General features: G+C 51.3%; 7 protein-coding genes across 7 annotated transcripts; 3 read left to right on the top strand and 4 right to left on the bottom strand.

The window, feature by feature from the left end:
• Positions 1-33: 33 nt before the first annotated feature.
• CC1G_04499 (hypothetical protein) lies at positions 34-402 on the bottom strand (the record flags this gene model as incomplete). Its single annotated transcript, XM_001830014.1, has 2 exons — positions 34-323; positions 390-402. The coding sequence occupies 2 exons, from the start codon at positions 400-402 to the stop codon at positions 34-36; spliced, it is 303 nt and encodes a 100-aa protein (XP_001830066.1).
• A 2,856-nt stretch (positions 403-3,258) lies between these two features.
• CC1G_04498 (mitochondrial distribution and morphology protein 31) lies at positions 3,259-5,919 on the top strand (the record flags this gene model as incomplete). Its single annotated transcript, XM_001830013.2, has 8 exons — positions 3,259-3,974; positions 4,029-4,081; positions 4,132-4,554; positions 4,608-4,936; positions 4,995-5,428; positions 5,483-5,565; positions 5,619-5,647; positions 5,701-5,919. 8 exons carry the CDS (start codon positions 3,259-3,261, stop codon positions 5,917-5,919), a joined length of 2,286 nt encoding a protein of 761 aa, XP_001830065.2.
• A 355-nt stretch (positions 5,920-6,274) lies between these two features.
• On the bottom strand, positions 6,275-7,807 carry CC1G_04497 (hypothetical protein; the record flags this gene model as incomplete). The annotated part of the gene is made up of 3 exons (XM_001830012.2): positions 6,275-6,918; positions 6,978-7,469; positions 7,561-7,807. 3 exons carry the CDS (start codon positions 7,805-7,807, stop codon positions 6,275-6,277), a joined length of 1,383 nt encoding a protein of 460 aa, XP_001830064.2.
• A 270-nt stretch (positions 7,808-8,077) lies between these two features.
• CC1G_04496 (chitin synthase) lies at positions 8,078-11,990 on the bottom strand (the record flags this gene model as incomplete). Its single annotated transcript, XM_001830011.1, has 16 exons — positions 8,078-8,131; positions 8,189-8,317; positions 8,373-8,645; positions 8,698-8,825; positions 8,891-9,042; positions 9,094-9,230; positions 9,284-9,304; positions 9,362-9,593; positions 9,651-9,694; positions 9,747-9,760; positions 9,814-9,943; positions 9,995-10,077; positions 10,139-10,298; positions 10,356-10,655; positions 10,711-10,818; positions 10,875-11,990. 16 exons carry the CDS (start codon positions 11,988-11,990, stop codon positions 8,078-8,080), a joined length of 3,081 nt encoding a protein of 1,026 aa, XP_001830063.1.
• A 320-nt stretch (positions 11,991-12,310) lies between these two features.
• Positions 12,311-14,401, top strand: CC1G_14129 (hypothetical protein; the record flags this gene model as incomplete). The annotated part of the gene is made up of 2 exons (XM_002911550.1): positions 12,311-14,297; positions 14,320-14,401. The coding sequence occupies exons 1-2, from the start codon at positions 12,499-12,501 to the stop codon at positions 14,399-14,401; spliced, it is 1,881 nt and encodes a 626-aa protein (XP_002911596.1). The 5' UTR covers positions 12,311-12,498.
• Positions 14,402-14,604: 203 nt separating this feature from the next.
• Positions 14,605-14,989, top strand: CC1G_14128 (hypothetical protein; the record flags this gene model as incomplete). Its single annotated transcript, XM_002911549.1, has 2 exons — positions 14,605-14,858; positions 14,920-14,989. The coding sequence occupies 2 exons, from the start codon at positions 14,605-14,607 to the stop codon at positions 14,987-14,989; spliced, it is 324 nt and encodes a 107-aa protein (XP_002911595.1).
• A 195-nt stretch (positions 14,990-15,184) lies between these two features.
• CC1G_04494 (hypothetical protein) lies at positions 15,185-16,294 on the bottom strand (the record flags this gene model as incomplete). Its single annotated transcript, XM_001830009.1, has 1 exon — positions 15,185-16,294. One exon carries the CDS (start codon positions 16,292-16,294, stop codon positions 15,185-15,187), a length of 1,110 nt encoding a protein of 369 aa, XP_001830061.1.
• Between the last annotated feature and the right edge of the window lie 70 nt (positions 16,295-16,364).

Here is a 16,364-nt window from a genome sequence, read left to right as displayed (position 1 = left end):
TACAAGATGATACAACGATAGTTCAATAAACTATTAGCGGAGCTTGACAGGAGCGACCTCCTCCTTCAACCTCCTCCCGACACGACTTCGAGCCTCCAACGTGGGCAACTTGGTATTCAATGCTGCCTGAACATCCTCCAATTCATGTTCGCTATGATCCTTGATACACTCTTCGTGCCAATTATGCTCCTTGGTCCGTTCGAACCCCTCGGAGGCTTCCATGAGGCCGTTGCAGCCCAGGCAGAGCGTGTACGGATTTTTCTCTGTCGCGCGGGCACCAGAAATGCGCACAGGGACCTCGGTGGATTCACGAATGTCGTGGTCTAGGACTTGGGGGAATGCGATTAAGCTCGACCAGCCGCAGGTAAATCACGACTGGATAGACTCACATTGTACGACCATCTTCAATCTAATCCAATTTTTTATACTTTATAGTGCCGCCGCAGCAAAGGATACTCTACAACATTAGCCCGGGGTGCAAATACCTGTCACATAACATGCTCACCTCTGGCCAACGCCCAATCGAGGTCATACAAGCAATTTGGATGGGGACGAAGCAGAGTCCACTTATGTGAATGCTGCGGGCAGAGTCTCGTCTGATCGTCACCCGTTCAATCCCATCTCAGCCTGGTTTTCAGCCCGATTATCTGGTTAGCGCCCAGAAATTCCGTCACCGCCCCCGTCATCGGCGTTGGAAACGTAATTAGACGTTCAAGTGGTCTAACAAGTTGCCTAAGCTTTACAAATTCGATAACTTTTGGGCTCCGCGAAGGTGAGAGCGGACAGCGTCACATCCGTTTCTGCAGTTCGTATTTCTCTTTCTGATACTCAGTACTCAGTTGCCGTAGAGATTCATCGGCACCTTATCCAACATGGCTACAATTCTCAAGATCAAGCTTTAGCTCAATGTTTATGACTGAAGGACAAATTTAGGGCCATGAGAAAACACGAGTTCAAGAACAGCTCAACTCTTTCAATTTATGGTTGCATCAGGTGACAGAACAAAGGGCACGTTGCCCTTCAGAAGACCACCAAGGCTCTGTTGAGAATCATCTCCGCCCCTGAGGTTGCCCACAAATCGTGAGTTCGACAATCTTGTACTACCATCATGAGTTCACGTTCGTAGAAATCTCCCTGGATTGACTTTTCGAGATTTCTACTTCAACATAATGATCTCGCAAGGATCTATACCCTCGTTTTCTATATCTCGAAGGTGATCTGAAGGGCCAGGAGCTTTTGAATGGTTACTCCAAGGTACATTCCCCGCCTCGCATAGATGGTCCGTCGGGGATCGAATACATTCTGCTGTCCACCCTCCAAGTTAGCCTGGTTGCTAATTCAGGGTCGCGTATATTACTTTCGGTCACGAACAACTCGGTCGTGCCTCATGTACTCCTCGCGACCTTTCAAGTTGGAAAGGAGTGGCACGCAGACAAAGGGCAGGGCCCGGACCTCACGACTACCCCCTCGGTTCTGGTGACCTTGAGGCTTGTTTCCCGAAATTACACCCAAGGGATATCCAAAACCCTTGATCTAGAGAGAGATAAACGAAAAGGCAGAACGTTGACCTTCAGAAATGGTGATAGAGCGGCTAAAGTGGGAGGCGCGTTTCATCTTGACAGCGTCGAAGCGCGTCGTTCCGTCATCCGAAATCTCCGCACGATCTGCCCCTCTATTATTTTAGTGATGTACTAATTGGGACGTGTTTTTTGGTTAACTTGAGGTACGATGCAGGGTCCTTCCACTTCTTCCTATATAAGCTTGAGCTTGGCCCCTGGAAGATGCCCTCCACAACCCAGTCCTCCTCCCTTCTCCCACTGTAAGTCTTTTCTTCATCCATGTTGTGAGGGTTATGCATTTATTGCTCTTGATTAGATTGTAACCGTTCATAGCCATCAAATATGAGGCGCGATCCATTACTTTCAGGGCCAAAGGAACTCCTGTGCCTATCCTCCTCATCCACAGGCTTGGAATACATAAACCATGGGTACGTCGCGCCATGTCCTTCCTCTAAAACATGAGCTCACGATCTTCCAGCAACAGACCGAAAATATTGATCCGGCCCGTTGCCAAACGCGTTGTGCAACCACAACAACAGACCCGAATCATTCTCGAGTGCTTCAGCAGCAGACCAAACTCGCCTTCAACTCCAACTGAAACACAGCGAAAACAAGAGCCTACAGCACCCCCAACGCCCCCACCTGAACCTGTCTATGCGCGCCGGCCTTTACCTAAATTCCGTCCAGCTCCTAAATTCGTACCAGGAAGACGCGAACCGCGGGATATATTCAAATCTCGCAAAACGTGCGGAGGAGCAGTTATGGAAGGGCGGATTGAGAAGCAGAAGCCCAGACGGCCAAGTCCGTCGTGGTCCTTGTCGAGCGCGTCGACATCAACGTCGGGGTCTTCCAGCGAGTCTAGAAGTCTGCATTCAACACCACCTACGCCTTTACCACCAGCTCTGCCAGTACCAACAACAATAAAACCAGAAACGCGTGTATCGCCCAGTCCAATAGCTTCGAATGGATGCTGCTCGCGTCCAGAAGACCTCACGAAATGCCCGTGCTTAGCGAGACACCGAATGGAATGTCCGCGGTGCAGGGTACTACGATTGGCGGATAGGTGCGTTGCGTAGCCCCTTAGCTCCTATATGCATGGATTAATGAGGATTGCTGGATAGATTCTGCAGTATCGTAACAATACATTGCGAGAAATGGGCCACGCCGCGGTCCGCCCCAGCGATTCAGTGCCAATGAACGTCGCCTTCGCCCAAACGATATTCGTGCCGTAAATCGAGGATATTGGCGCGACGGCCCTTCGCGTCCAGCAGCAGCAACGCCTTGTACATTTTCTCTCGACAACCTACTGTGTGTTGTAATATAACTTAACCACTCACTATTTATCGTAGATACCTCTTGTATTACTAGTTTTTCTCTTCGCAATCGACGCGTTTGCAGTACACAGGTACTGCAGACACTTTTTTTCGCTCTTCATCTTTGCAACGACCGGGAAAGTCGGGAAATCGGTCACGCGAGGACGCAATCACGATTCTCATGCCGAAGCCGGGTGCCTGCTTTTTTCAAGCCCAGCCACTGATGCCAAGGCACGGCTCGATTGGAAGGACTCGACGAGGAGTCTCGGCGGCAAAGTCAGTGACGACGTTCCTTGGACTTCGACCAAGTTCAAGTTAACCCAAAAGGTTCTCTTACCGTGCTCCTTGAATAGGTGCATGTGCGGTTTCAACAACCACACCAAAAAATGGCTACAATAGCCTTGGCCAAAAGCTGTAGCAGGCTTCTACACGCTTCGACGAGCAGAGCTGGAGTGGTGGGAGCGGGAGGAAGAGTTGCTGGAGGTCTGGGAGTTCGCTCGGATGTGGTCGACAGGTATAGCGTTATTCGAAGGTTCTTCAGGGAGAATGTGGCCAGAGGGATGCATACATCTGCATCTGGGGTTGGTTCGGGATTGCGGTTAGGTGTAGTGGAAGGGAGCGCGTTTGGGAGGTGCAGGTTGTCGGTTCAGGCGTCGTGGACTGCCGGGAGGTTTGGAAGACTCCACAGCGTTCGCGGGTTTGCATCGACCACGACGTTGTGGAAGGACGTGAAGGATGAAGGTCCGACTTGTCGACAGTGTTCAAAGCCAGTGAATGGGTCGCACGACCATACACATACGGCGTCTGGATCACCACCGCCCCGGTCAACAGAGTCTCCAGAGCAGCAGCCAGTCCAGCACCAACATGACCACAGCCTTGAAGAATACCCAGCCTTCTTTCGACGTCTAGCCATGTCCTTGCCGCATGTCCACCGACCTACAAGAGAAGACTTTTTGAATGTCGCAACCAGCTTTTGGCAGCGGCTTCGTATACGCTTCAAATGGTTCACTATCAAGTCTTTCCGCAAGTTCAACGCAGATGACATTTCGGCGTTTATCACTTGGTTTTTGATGAGCCAGACGTTATGGATTTTGGTTGGAACGTGAGTCACTTCACCTTTGATCCCGGGACGTAGAAGTGACAGTGAGTTCTCCAGGACAACCTTTTTCTCAGTTATCTTCGCCATTGCCAATAGTCTGCAACTCCAACGTGAGTTCTAGAAAATGTTCCGTGATATCCATCTCTGACATATGCCCTAGACTATATCGCACGCGCCATCAGCGACTACCTAACCTCCGAAACTGGAGTAACAATCATCTTCGAATCCGCCATCGTTCCCAAATGGAAAGACTCGCGCATATCCTTCAAGAACGTCTACGTCTCTCGTCGGCCTGCCGACTCCGACATTGGGAGTCCCCTAGGAACTCCCCCGAATGAAGAAAGGTCGAGAAACATGGCGGGTGTTGGATACGATGTCGGGAACCATCCTGCGTACCACCGCGTAGGGGAGGAGGATGAGGACAACGCGGATGGGTTCAGACCTTTGGAGGATGAGGATTACAACTACACGATGTTTGATTTGACGATTGATTCGGTTGACGTGACATTGTCTTTGTGGAGGTGGTTGGACGGGAAGGGGTTGGTGGAGGACGCTGTGATCAAGGGTGTGAGGGGCGTTGTTGGTATGTTTTCTTCCTTACTCCATTCTCCCATATCTCTAAACCATCATTTTCAGACCGCAGAAACGTTTTCTGGGACCCAGACAACCCCCTTGACCCAGCAGCTTTCCGACACAAATACCAACCCGGCGATTTCGAGCTCGAACGACTCCAATTGGAAGACGTGCTGGTGACCGTGTACCAGCCGGGCGAATTCAGACCTTATACTGCGTCCATCTTCCGAGCGGATATCAGGACGTTCCGGAAGAGGTGGTTGTTCTACGATTTCCTGGCTGCGGAGAATGTCGTTGGGCAGTTCGATAATTGCTTGTTCAGTTTGCATAAACCACAGAGCATTGGACGGACGACGGAGAAGGATTTGGAGCATGGAGATTGGGGTATGATGGTACGTCTCATCGTATTGCCGAGTTGTGTTTTTACTGGTACTAAGGATTGAACCCCAGACCCGTATACGCATCGACGGCGTCAACATTGACCACCTCCAAAACTCGACGACAATGGAAGGTCCCATCTCCTGGATAACCTCCGGCAAAGTAGACGCAGTCCTCGACATTAAATTCCCTCGCGACCCGCAAGACGGTCTCGCACTCAACGCCATCCTCGAAGAAATTGCCGACGCCATCACCACCTCCCTCACCAACAGTCAGGAAACCGAAGACACGCGTCGAATCCCTGGTAACCGCGAATTGGCTAAGCCACCCATATCGCCGCCTAGTCTGGAGCTATTGGAGAGCGTTGCCAAAGAGGATGAGAAGCGGAAGGTGGTGGTTGATATAGATTTGAGGTTTAGGGATTTGAAGGCTGCGGTGCCGATCTTTACGTCGGATTTGTCGTATGTGAATAATGCGTTGATTAGGCCTATCGTGGCTTTCATGAAGTGGGTGTATTGGTATTTTTACATAATTTCCTGGTACTGACATTTGGGTTTCAGCGCTAATCGGACGCTGGTCCCCATTCACTGTCGGATCGTGAAAGACCTCAGCGACTTTGACGGCTCATGGACGATGTGGGAGAGTAAGTGCAGAACATAAATTTCTCAAAGACTCTGACTGATATCCTTCCGCTAGCTGGTCTAATCGACGAAATCTCTCTTAATGTATGTTTCTCCTCACCTCCCCCCGTCGCTTCTCTAACCCCCTCTCGATGTAGGTCTATGAAGCCATGGCTCATCACGTCTCCCAATCCGCCATGAACCGACAACGAATGAAGACCGTGAGCTGGTGGAGTCTACAAATGACAGCCAGCGCGATCATCTCTGCACTACGCACCATGGTCGACCCTGTTTCTGCGCAACTCAAAGAGGTATATGCTGCTTCTCAGTCTATGCCTGCACGTTATAACGACCTTTACATCGTTCCCGACGTCTAGTAACGACGTTTACCTTGGATGGTCGATGGACGCGGCCCACATCCACTCTGTGCTAAGTACCATGCTATCTCTTCACCCCAACTTACCGCCTTGCTATTTTCTACTCTTCTCTCTGTCCCATTGATGACGCCCGTATGACGCACGCCCTTTTTTTCTTCTCACTCACGATAGACTTTTTTATGCTTTGCTTTCTAAAAGATATCCAAACGAAATTGGACACTATCTTACAATTCTCTTCTGCATACATACTGGTTTAGACATGGTAGTTAGTTTAGACATCTACGGCGAATAATGGGATTTGGCTCTGAAGCTGAAATTTAGTATTCTTCGGGGGCTAGTACATGTAGCTTGAAAGTTATCTGAACACGAATTCGTAGAAGGTGCGTTTAGCTGGTGTGTCGGTTAATGGCATGACTGGTCCGAGGACTCTTCTCCGTTCGCGAATAGGGGACCTTGAGGGTGAAGAGCTTGACCGGATAACGCGACGGGGGGAAGCGCCGAGAGGGTAAGGTCGGTGGAGTGGCCGGATAGCCTGGGGGATGTTATCCGCTGTAAACGTCTTGTCTGGATCCTCTTCGTCAATCTCGGACTCTCCGGCTGTTTGTGAGATGGAAAGTTGTTCCACTCCGGCTTCTACAACCTCCAACTCGTTGCTCGACTCGACGTCTGCCTCAGTCTCTCCAATGAGTGACCACGCCTCATCCCCATCTTGCGTAGGCGATAGGTGAGGCGAGTCGGGTGGGAGAGAGCCTTCCCGTTCGGAGATTGAGTCTAGGATGTTGGTACTACCAGCCCTTTCGGCGCCTTCGACATCAGAGTCCAAGTCGCGGTCAGAAATAAAGTCAGAGTCGATGTTGCTATCCGTGTCGATATCTGGGTTGGACGAATAGTCGATATCCGTTGCAGGTGGTGTATCAAGACCTGCTGGAGCTCGACGGTCAGGTCGAGTCACGTTCGGTCGCAAGAGGTAAGTCAAGCGGTTTCCAGCCTCCCCTTTGCCTGCAGTCAAGAATTAGAGATCCTCATTCCCACATATACAAGAACAGGATAAGACTCACTGAAACTAACTATTTCATGATACCTCGCACAGCAATGGACGACGTACCGCGCAAACGCATCATCCGGAATCCTCCAAATGAGCTGCAGAGGCGTCCTCGAAACCTCCACAATACTCGTATTATTCCCAACTGGAACACCCTCATTCATCATTGGAGCATTGGGTCCCATGAACTCCTGCGCTCCGGGGGCGAGGACCGTCCCACCGTCGACAAGCCAAATGAGGATCGCACGTTCGATATCGACGACGAGGGATTCAGCGCGCCCGCCCTGTCGACGGAGCTCTTTGCGCATGCCTTTGAGGCTCAAGGAGAAGCGGCCTGCGTTGGCTGAGATGGGGTTCGTAGGCGGCAGCTCGGGCGTCGTGGGTAGCTTGACTGTGCGGGGTAGGTACGGCGGGAGAGGTTCCGGGAATGTTGGTTTAATCTGCGGCGGGGGAATAATGTAGTCTTTTCTCGTTGCTTGTACGATGTATGGATTCCCCACGAACTGAGCTAGAGATATTCCATGCCATTATAGAGAGAGAAAAAGAGAGAAACACCATCGGCGAAGGACGATTTGGATAGTGGAATGAGATATACAGACCGTTATCTTTGCGCCTAACCCAGCGCTTGCCATCGTTCTGGTCTCTGCGGTGCTTCTTGAACGACGAAGTCTTTGGGGACTTGCGCTGGCGTTCGCCAGTTTCTCCAGTCAAATGCGCAAAACGACTGGTAATTCCCGGGTTGCGAAGGATTGCGGGGAACGAAAGTGGGACTGGGGCCGAAGCTTGCATTGTCGTCGTCGTCTCGACGGCGGGGGTCGCCATCACAGGAGCAGCAGTTTCAGCCATGATTGCAGAGCAACTAGAGACTTGTTGACGGTTTAAAGTAAGAAAATAAACGCAAGTGGGGACAAAAAGAGAGAGGTTGCCCAGTACGGTTCCGAATCTACAATAGATGTCATACACAGTCAAACTGATAAGATAAGATGCGATCCATGCCCTAATCTACAAATGTCCGAGCAGAAACAGTACTGAGTAAACTATGCGCACAATGCAAAGTATAGCGTATGAAATGAAGGGGGTGAGGACATCAATGCGACAAGATACAACACAAATGATTTAGTAACCAGTAATAAATCTTGCGAGGAGATATAATGTTGATCCAGTAAATCTCTGAAGGTAGAGGTCAGCGAGATGGTCATAGGGATAAAGGCAGAACAAAGAGCTCACAATGATATTCGTGATAGCCGTAAATGCGAGAATGAACACCAGATACCCTTTGGTTTTGTTCATCGATTCTTCAGGGGCAAAAGCGCCTCCGCCTCCACCTCCACCAAAGATGACAAGGAGCAGCAAGCCCTATACACCCAATCGCGTCAATTCATGCCGATCAATTCAACACGGGAGTACTCACGTTCGACAATACCCAAGCAAGAAGAACGTTCGTCCGCACATCCGCGTAATAGTCTTTGGCCGCCTGCTCTTGTTCCACAAGAGATTGTCCGGCACTTTTCGTCTTACTTTCAACAGGGACGCGGTCACGAAGGTTTCCTAGAGCTTCTTCATAGATACCATCCACATCCGCGGGTTCACTGTGCATCTCGAGGTCGACTTGGGAATGGCTATCTTGAATGACGGCACCGAGATCTGTTTCAGGTTCCGAGTCTTGTTTGGTACCCCATGAAATCTAGAGGGAGAGTGAGAAAAAGAGGGAGAGGAAAACAGTAGAGGGAGCTCACGTCGTCGAGGTTGGTGAAAGCGTACACGTTCAATATGTTGATATACGTCGGCGACAACAGCATATACGGGATGAAGCTCGTGAACATGTGCCAGGGGTCGAACGCCAATATACTGCTGAAGGCATACACTATCCCCGAAACTCGTCAGATAACCATTTCCTCAAGAAGCGCAAACCAGGAAATGAATACGCACGTCCATATGTGATGATGACGCTGAACAACATGATATTATTCGCGGTTCCTCCCTGCTTGGCAGCCTGGATACCGACAAGGATCGAGGTGAAGAGGAGGTAGACCATCAGGACGCCGAATAGGATTGCCATGAGCTTGTATTTCCAGTGTGCGCTGTTTAAGGGGGTAAATGAAAGCCCGGGAGTAAGATCATGGTAGACGCACGTTCTGGGTTTGTTGCCCATTGAAATGAGGAAACACCCGATAACCAGAGCCGTGAGTATGAATTGAGTGGCAGCGTTGAAGTAGTTGATTCCCTTCAAACCGAAGATCTCGTCTTCAATCGAAGTAGTCAAGACAACCTACAAAATCCTAGTCAATACACGCCCCATCGGCCCTCACCGAAACAACTCACAAAGAACAGATAGAAATTCCCCTATAGCCCAGCGATGTCAGCTCCGTCCAACACACCGTCGATGAAAAAAGTACTCACAAGACTGAACCAAGAAAACACCAGATTGATAATATTGTATATCGTCTCAATCATCAGCATAACCTTGCGTGTGAAGCTATGCCCGGAACGCATAATCTGCCCAACGTGAGCAATGGCGTAGGTAGCCGCGAAGAAGGATCCGTTAAGCCATCGGCGGCGCTGGCCGATGAATTCGGGGAGGGCGTCGGGTACGTCGGTTTCGCCAATCGCGCCTTTGACGTATTTCAGGACCCTGGAGAGAGGATGGGTTATCCAGCGGTGGGGCTTGAAAGGGGAGGGAAAAGCTTACCAGTTACAGTTTTTCTTGGCGACGAGTTCAAAGCAGAGGATACGCTACAGGAGGCGGTTAGAAGTATACTTGATGGGAACTTGCTCGAACACCTACATCTTCGGCCAAGTCTATGTCGAGGAATCAGTAAACGGGCATCAACTCGTAAAAGGGTGTCACTTACACATGTTGGAGGTGAAGATATCGGTATCTCGACCATGGAGTACTTCTCCCTTGAAATACGACGCCAGAGGTCCTACACCGAATTCGTCGTTTTGAAGTGCAATGTATCGGTACGCAGAGAATGCGCCAGGCTGTGGTCTAATCAACATCCAGATTCAAACAAAAAGTGGGCAGAAACGTACCAATACACTGATGTACCCGAATAACGATTCCGTGGGCTTGTCCAAGATGGAGCTAATCTTATATTCAAAGTTCTGTGCGGCAACTAAGAGGGAAACGTAAAGTTAATGAAACCTAAATTGAAAATAGTTGAACCGAATACCAACCTAAAGGATTGAGCAAAAGTGACCAATTCTTGCCCTTGTAAGCTGCGATTTCACCGCACGCGCCGGCAACGTTCGAGTTGAGATCGAATGTCTTCCAGAGTCGGTATATACTCGTCTTGCCGGGCATAGTTCCGACATCGAGCAAGACGCATACGTTGGGCTAGGTGATTAACCTTTCGTCAGACTCAGTTTTAAGTAAAGTAGCATTTGACGTTACCTGAAGCATGGGGGCAAATGCATTAAAGAACCACCGATGACTATTAATCTTCTTCTGATTCTTCTCCTTCATGCAAAAGATGATTTGAGTCGGGACGATCCCCTTGTCGGGGTACTTGAAGTGCAGGTTGGGGTCCAGTGCAAAAGTGGTAGTGTATTCGAATAGATGGGCGGTGACTTCTTTGTTGTTAACCATGTTCTTCATGTGGTCTCCAGACTGGTAGACTCCGAGGAGGGTTAGGCAGTCGAGGACGCGCGGGTGGACCTTTTTACGGCCGTCGGCTACGATGCAGACTACGACCTGTAAGAGGAGTCAGAATTTGGATGGATGTGTTGGAGCGGCTCGGGTTACGTACCTTCTCCCAAGCATTAGGTCCCCAGGTTTGAGAGTTCTTGCGCGTGCAGAGGTGCGAGATGTTCCTCATGACGCCATAGAGTGTTCGACAGAAGAGAATCTCATCTTCCTGAAGGGGCCAAAGGAATTAAATCGACGGAAAGTGAAGAAAAGGATGAAACGTACGTTGTACATGGTGATCACGATGAATAATTCCGTCCTGCGTCCCGTCTCATTCTGCCTCAAGAAGAAGCCCTTCTTCTCGAACTCATCGGGGTCGCAAGTGACAGCGGTATACCGGGTATGTGTAGTCTCAGATTCTCCTCTCCGAGGCAGAACGAGTTTGGGTGGCACCTTGAGGTCAACCACGAGGTTACCATTGGTAAGTTGAACCCTCTTCTTAGTTTTGTGCCGTCGAGTCACCCGTCCAGTGGGCGCAGGTCCAAAATGCCGAGTCTCCAAAGTCGGCTCTGGTAGCGAGTACTGGCTTGACTTGGGTGTTTCGGGCTCAGGATCGTAAACGATGTTATGAACTTGGTAATTGTTGAGGTAAGGATCGCTCTTGTGGAAGTCGACTTTCTCGGGGTCGCCCCCATAGGCGCCGGTGTAATGGAAGCTTTCATCGCCTACGATATGGTAGTCCTCGTCGTCGGGGGCGGGAGTTGGGGATCGTGAGCGAGGTGGGCGATAAGCCACCCCTGAGCTGAGACCTGAAGCATATGCTTCCGTATCGTACCGGAAGTGGTCGACTTCAGGGGCACCTGCGTAAGTCGCATCACTGTCGTACGACGGATAAGAGTGGTGGGAAGGTGGGTGATATCCTTCAACATAAGTGTATTCGGACCCATGACCGACGCTTTGTGCTGGGTCATAGAAAGGATCCAGAGCTGGTTGCACAGTGCTGGGCGATGTGCCAATATCAGAGCCATGGTGTTGAATCTGAAGAGTTTCTCCTGTGATGATCGGTTCGAGGAATTGTCCTGGTTGATAGGGTCTGTATTCCTGTGAAGTGTTGGCGAGGCTCGTCGTGCTCGAGTTCAAGTTGTTGCGTCTAATGTCGTGAATTGGCGCCACAGGCGGTTGGGCGGCTTGAGTCGTATCGATATGTTGTTGCTGGAGAAGCTGGTTCACAGCTCTGCTAATTTCGTCGTCATTTCCGCTGCTGGTCACTATTTCAGGCAATACAGGTGCGTCAGACAGGCTGTAGCGCTGGACGCTGGGATCTACTGGCGGCTGTTGTGTTGGTTGGGCGGCATTGTCGGTAGGGATTTCAGCACTTGGAACTGGTTTTCGTTTTGCCATAATCGTAATCGTCGTCGTCGGGGTCGTAGCTTGAGTGTTGAGGTCGTAAGAGTCTTGAAGGCACTGCGCAGGCTGCGTTAGAACATGAACCGCCTCGGCTTACCGGATTCGGCAATCCAAGCGCGTCGCGTCACATGATCGCGTCTACAAACTCCGAAGGACTCCGACGGGACATGCGGCACGGCGGTGCGGCCAACACGAGGCAACGGGCCATGAGGCGAGTGGTCAGTGCTGGCTCGTCTATTCACTTGTTTTCTCTGTTTTCCTGATAATTGGTATGTGGATTCTCCAGTTACATAGAACAAAACTGACCCGAGCTAGATCTTACGTGAATTTGCCCCGTGTATCTAATATCTGTCTTCTAGAAGGTCTATTATATGACCCAATAGACAGTCACACACGAGGCAAAGGCTTCATATACTCGCCACGCAGGTTCACTGCAGTCCCTGCATTTTGAAATGCTTCACGACCCCGACCCTTTCACAGATAACAACTCCACCCTCACCACATGGATATCGCAATCTCTATCGTAGCCGGTCTCTCCCTCCGAACCTTCCTCGTCGGCAAAAATGTCGCTTTTGTCTGGCTCAGCCCAGCCGTCATTGGTGCCTTCGAGGGCGTCGTGGTCCACCAGTTGTCGAGCAGGTCCAACAGCGAGGTCGATCATTTCCTTGCCTTTGGTCTGCGCTTGATCATTGATCATCTCCTCTCCGGGGACACCTCGAGGACGGTCATGATTGTTGTCTGGACAGCAATTGGATTCATAACCTCTGAAGTGGTCACGCCCCGGACGACCCTGGAACCACTCCCTCCCATCAAACGTGAACGCTCGGAAAGGCGTTATAGATCGTCGAGGACAACTGGCACATCCTCTCGTATCAGAGCATACCAAAGTCCAACTTCCACAGACACCCTTTTGACTAGAGCAAGGACTACACCTACACCCGTTATTCCAACCAGACTACCCGGCCTTCGTCCTTCAAATACACCAAGGATTCCAGTACACCGCCCACCATCCCCTCCAAGCACATTCCTTCGAGATGGATCAGACACCCTATCTCCCATTCCACCACCTCTACACCCCCTCGAACTCTCGCCAACACGGCCGCCCACCGGTCTCGCTGTCTGCCTCGAAGCGGACTCGGGTGGCAGCACTCCCTCGCCTAAAGGCGTCCTCCCCACGCCCCCTCAAAGCGCACCATCCGAAAATGTAGACTATACAACACGAGAAACAGGGTCCCCTCGTCGACTTTCTACTATTCAGGAGATCTCGTCAGACCAGGAAATGTCTCCTCGTACGCGACGTACCAATTCTGGTTCTCGCGCACTGGAGCCAGAAGTGCCTGTCCAACCACCACCACCACCGTCGCAACCAGCGGTAGCGGCACCAGCCCCCTCAGGTTCTCGTCCGTCACAATCGGGCGCAAGCTCAGAAAAGGGGAACCACACTCGACCTGGCTCACCATTACCGGTGCCAAACCTCACCTTGGACGGCTTCGCCCTCTCGCAACCCTTCAAACCCGATGACGAAATACAACACAGCACGCCCTACTCACAGACCATGCAATCTGCCCCTGTCCCCGTCCCCAACCTCACCACATCAAACTGGCAACCTTGCGCGGGGAGCCAGGCGGCACAAGAGGACGGTGATTTGTTGTCTCCACTGAGCGATGGTCCTGAATTCGGAGCTCGCCATGCACGGAATCCCCAGGACCCTCCGACTGAGGAGCTACTGTCGCCCCTCAGCGATGGGCCGGAATTCGGTGCATCGCATTCGAGAGGGGCTTCCGCACCTCCACGTACGCCTGACCCCGACGACCTGCTATCACCTGTCAGCGAAGGGGAGGAGTTTGACGAACTGCGTACGCCTCCTCCAAGAGGTTACAAGAGAGGTACTAGCGGCAAGGGCAAGGGCAAAGCCTCAAGCAGCAATATCAGAGTCCCCCAAGAAATTTCAGATGACCCATTACGCACTCCTCCAGAGCTTAGGTCACCTGAAGCATTTTCCCCTTTACTGGTGGACGAACCTCTAGCTTCAGGCTCGAAAACACCTCCAGCTCGATTAGGATCGACCTCCACAAGCCACACGAGGACATTCGGAAACCCAACTGGATTCCAGCCTTTTGCCGCTATCGACACAGGATTCGACCTCGACCTTGAACCGCCATCAATTCCAGGTTCGATGCCTTCGCCCGTTGCTCCTCTTCCTCCTCAGGGTGACCAAAACGATGACGACGAAGCACACGGCGGACCTCCATCCGACCCTGAAACGGTCCTCTCGAACGCAACGAGTATCCTCTCCACACGGTCGCCGACCAAACTCACGCAGAAAGCCGAAAAGCTGCGGAAAGACGCGAGGAACCTCGAGAAGGACCTGCAGTTCCTCCGGCACGAGTATCAGAAAGCGATGAGGGAGAAGAGGGTGAGGGATGCGTTGACCTTGAAGGGAGAGATTGCGGAGCTGGAGGAGGAAGCCAAGTTGCTGCATAAAAGAGCTGCAAAGAGGTATTTTGCGTGTAGGTAGCATTTCTTTCCTCTGAGAGCCCATTTTGTGAAGTTTGGAGACTGACTGACGATTTGTTCCTTCTTTCTTGCTTTCTCTCTCCCGCTCTCCATGCGCAATGCAATGCCATACAAACCCATCGGACATCGATGTTTAGCGCTGAACGATTTCAACCCTAAGAGAAGAGAGCACACGATTGACGTCCACGGTTTGCGACCTTCGGAAGCTCTGGAGAAGACTGAGAAGGCACTTCTTGAACTCTTGAAGAGCGGTCATTCGACACTCCGGGTTATCGTTGGCAAAGGTTTACACTCTGTCAATGGTCAACCGGTTCTCAAGGGTGCCATCACTGCTGCAATGCAAAGGTAGGTTTCCCTTCCAGTTCTCGTATACCTTGGTGTGCTGAGTGTAGCGCTACCTTCATAGGCAGAAGATCCCTTGCGAAGTTGACCCGAAGAACACGGGTGTGCTCATCGTCGAGCTCCCCAAATCCTAATACCTACACCATTTCATCGGACATTACCCTGCACGTCTTCTACGCTCAACAATTCTTGCTTTCTGCTTTGTATTTATGACCCGTGACGACTGCATGCACGATCTATTACGCCCCATCTTGTATATATAATTACACTGCTATGTATTTGTAGGTTTCTACCGTTGCAAGTGCAACCTGGGAATCCAGCCGCCGCACTTACACCACTCTCCGACCGCGAGCCGTACTCGGTGGTGCTTTGCGTTTCTTGAACATCGGAGCTGGAGCTTCAGCTGGCTCTGGTGGGACTGATTTGTCAGGGGATTCTTCCTTGACCGCAGGTGTAGTTTGGGATGTGGGTTCAGAGGGTTCGTCAGTCTTTATGGGCTCCGAGGGTGTCGAGTCAGGTTCTGTCTTGACGTCTTCAACGGGTGCTCCCCATGATACCTTGGCCCACTTCGATGCAGCAGGTTTAGGAGCCTCTCCTTCCGTCGTCGTCGCAGGCGCAGGTGTCGATGACTCGGGTGAACCAGAGGTGGGTGTCAAAGTCGACCCTTCCGCACGAGGTTTGAGTGAAAGAGGCGCCCATTTGGGTCGCTCTTCCGATGGCTGGGATGCAGACTGCGATGTGCTGGCTTCAGCAGCGGGTGGTAACGAAGGTTCTTTAGGTTCTTCCTTCTTCTTCACCTTGATAGGTATAAGCCCCGGGTCGTAAATCTCGCCTAGCCCAGTATTCAACCTCTTCTTCCTGATTTTGAACCCATGTGCATCCTCGTCGTCTGCAGGTCGTTTCTCCCCTACAACTGCTGACCCTTCAATGTCTGGTTTAACGTCCTTCTCGTCTTCCAGTTCGGGTGATTGCGACGTCTGTGGTGTCGGTATTGTCGACACGACCTGCCATTCACCCGCAACACCCTGTGACCTCCTCATCTCCTGCTCCGCCGCCAACCTCTCAGCATCCGGATCCGTAATTCCCAACTGGGCAGCTGTCGTATAATTGGCGTACGGATTCGACGGTTTGGCAGGTGGTTTCCTCGCAGCCGACGAACTTGAAGCTACTGGTGCAGAAGGCTTCGCCACGCCCGACCCAATATCCTGAGCAAAAGCCGCATTCGCCGCCCTCTCTATCTGTGCCATCTCCCGCTTCTCCTCCTCCAAATCCTTCTTTCTCTTTTCACCTGTCTTGTAGATCCCGCGGATGTACCGCTCGAGGTTGCCTTTGTGTCGCATTCCATTTTCGTGGTGTTGTCGGGAGGGCGCGTCGTCTGCGATGTAGATTTCGCAGTACTTGCAAAAGTACTTCTTTTTGGAGACCCAGTATTCGGACATTGTGGGTTTTCTTCTTCTTCTGGTCGACGTTGGTTTTGAGTTCCAGGCACGAACCCAAAGGCGGCCGGGT

This window comes from Coprinopsis cinerea (genome assembly GCF_000182895.1).
Source record: "Coprinopsis cinerea okayama7#130 chromosome 3 map unlocalized cont3.3, whole genome shotgun sequence".
Taxonomy (NCBI): domain Eukaryota; kingdom Fungi; phylum Basidiomycota; class Agaricomycetes; order Agaricales; family Psathyrellaceae; genus Coprinopsis; species Coprinopsis cinerea.
The sequence above is the reverse complement of the archived record's forward strand: the minus strand, read 5'-3'. Positions and strand labels throughout refer to the sequence as shown.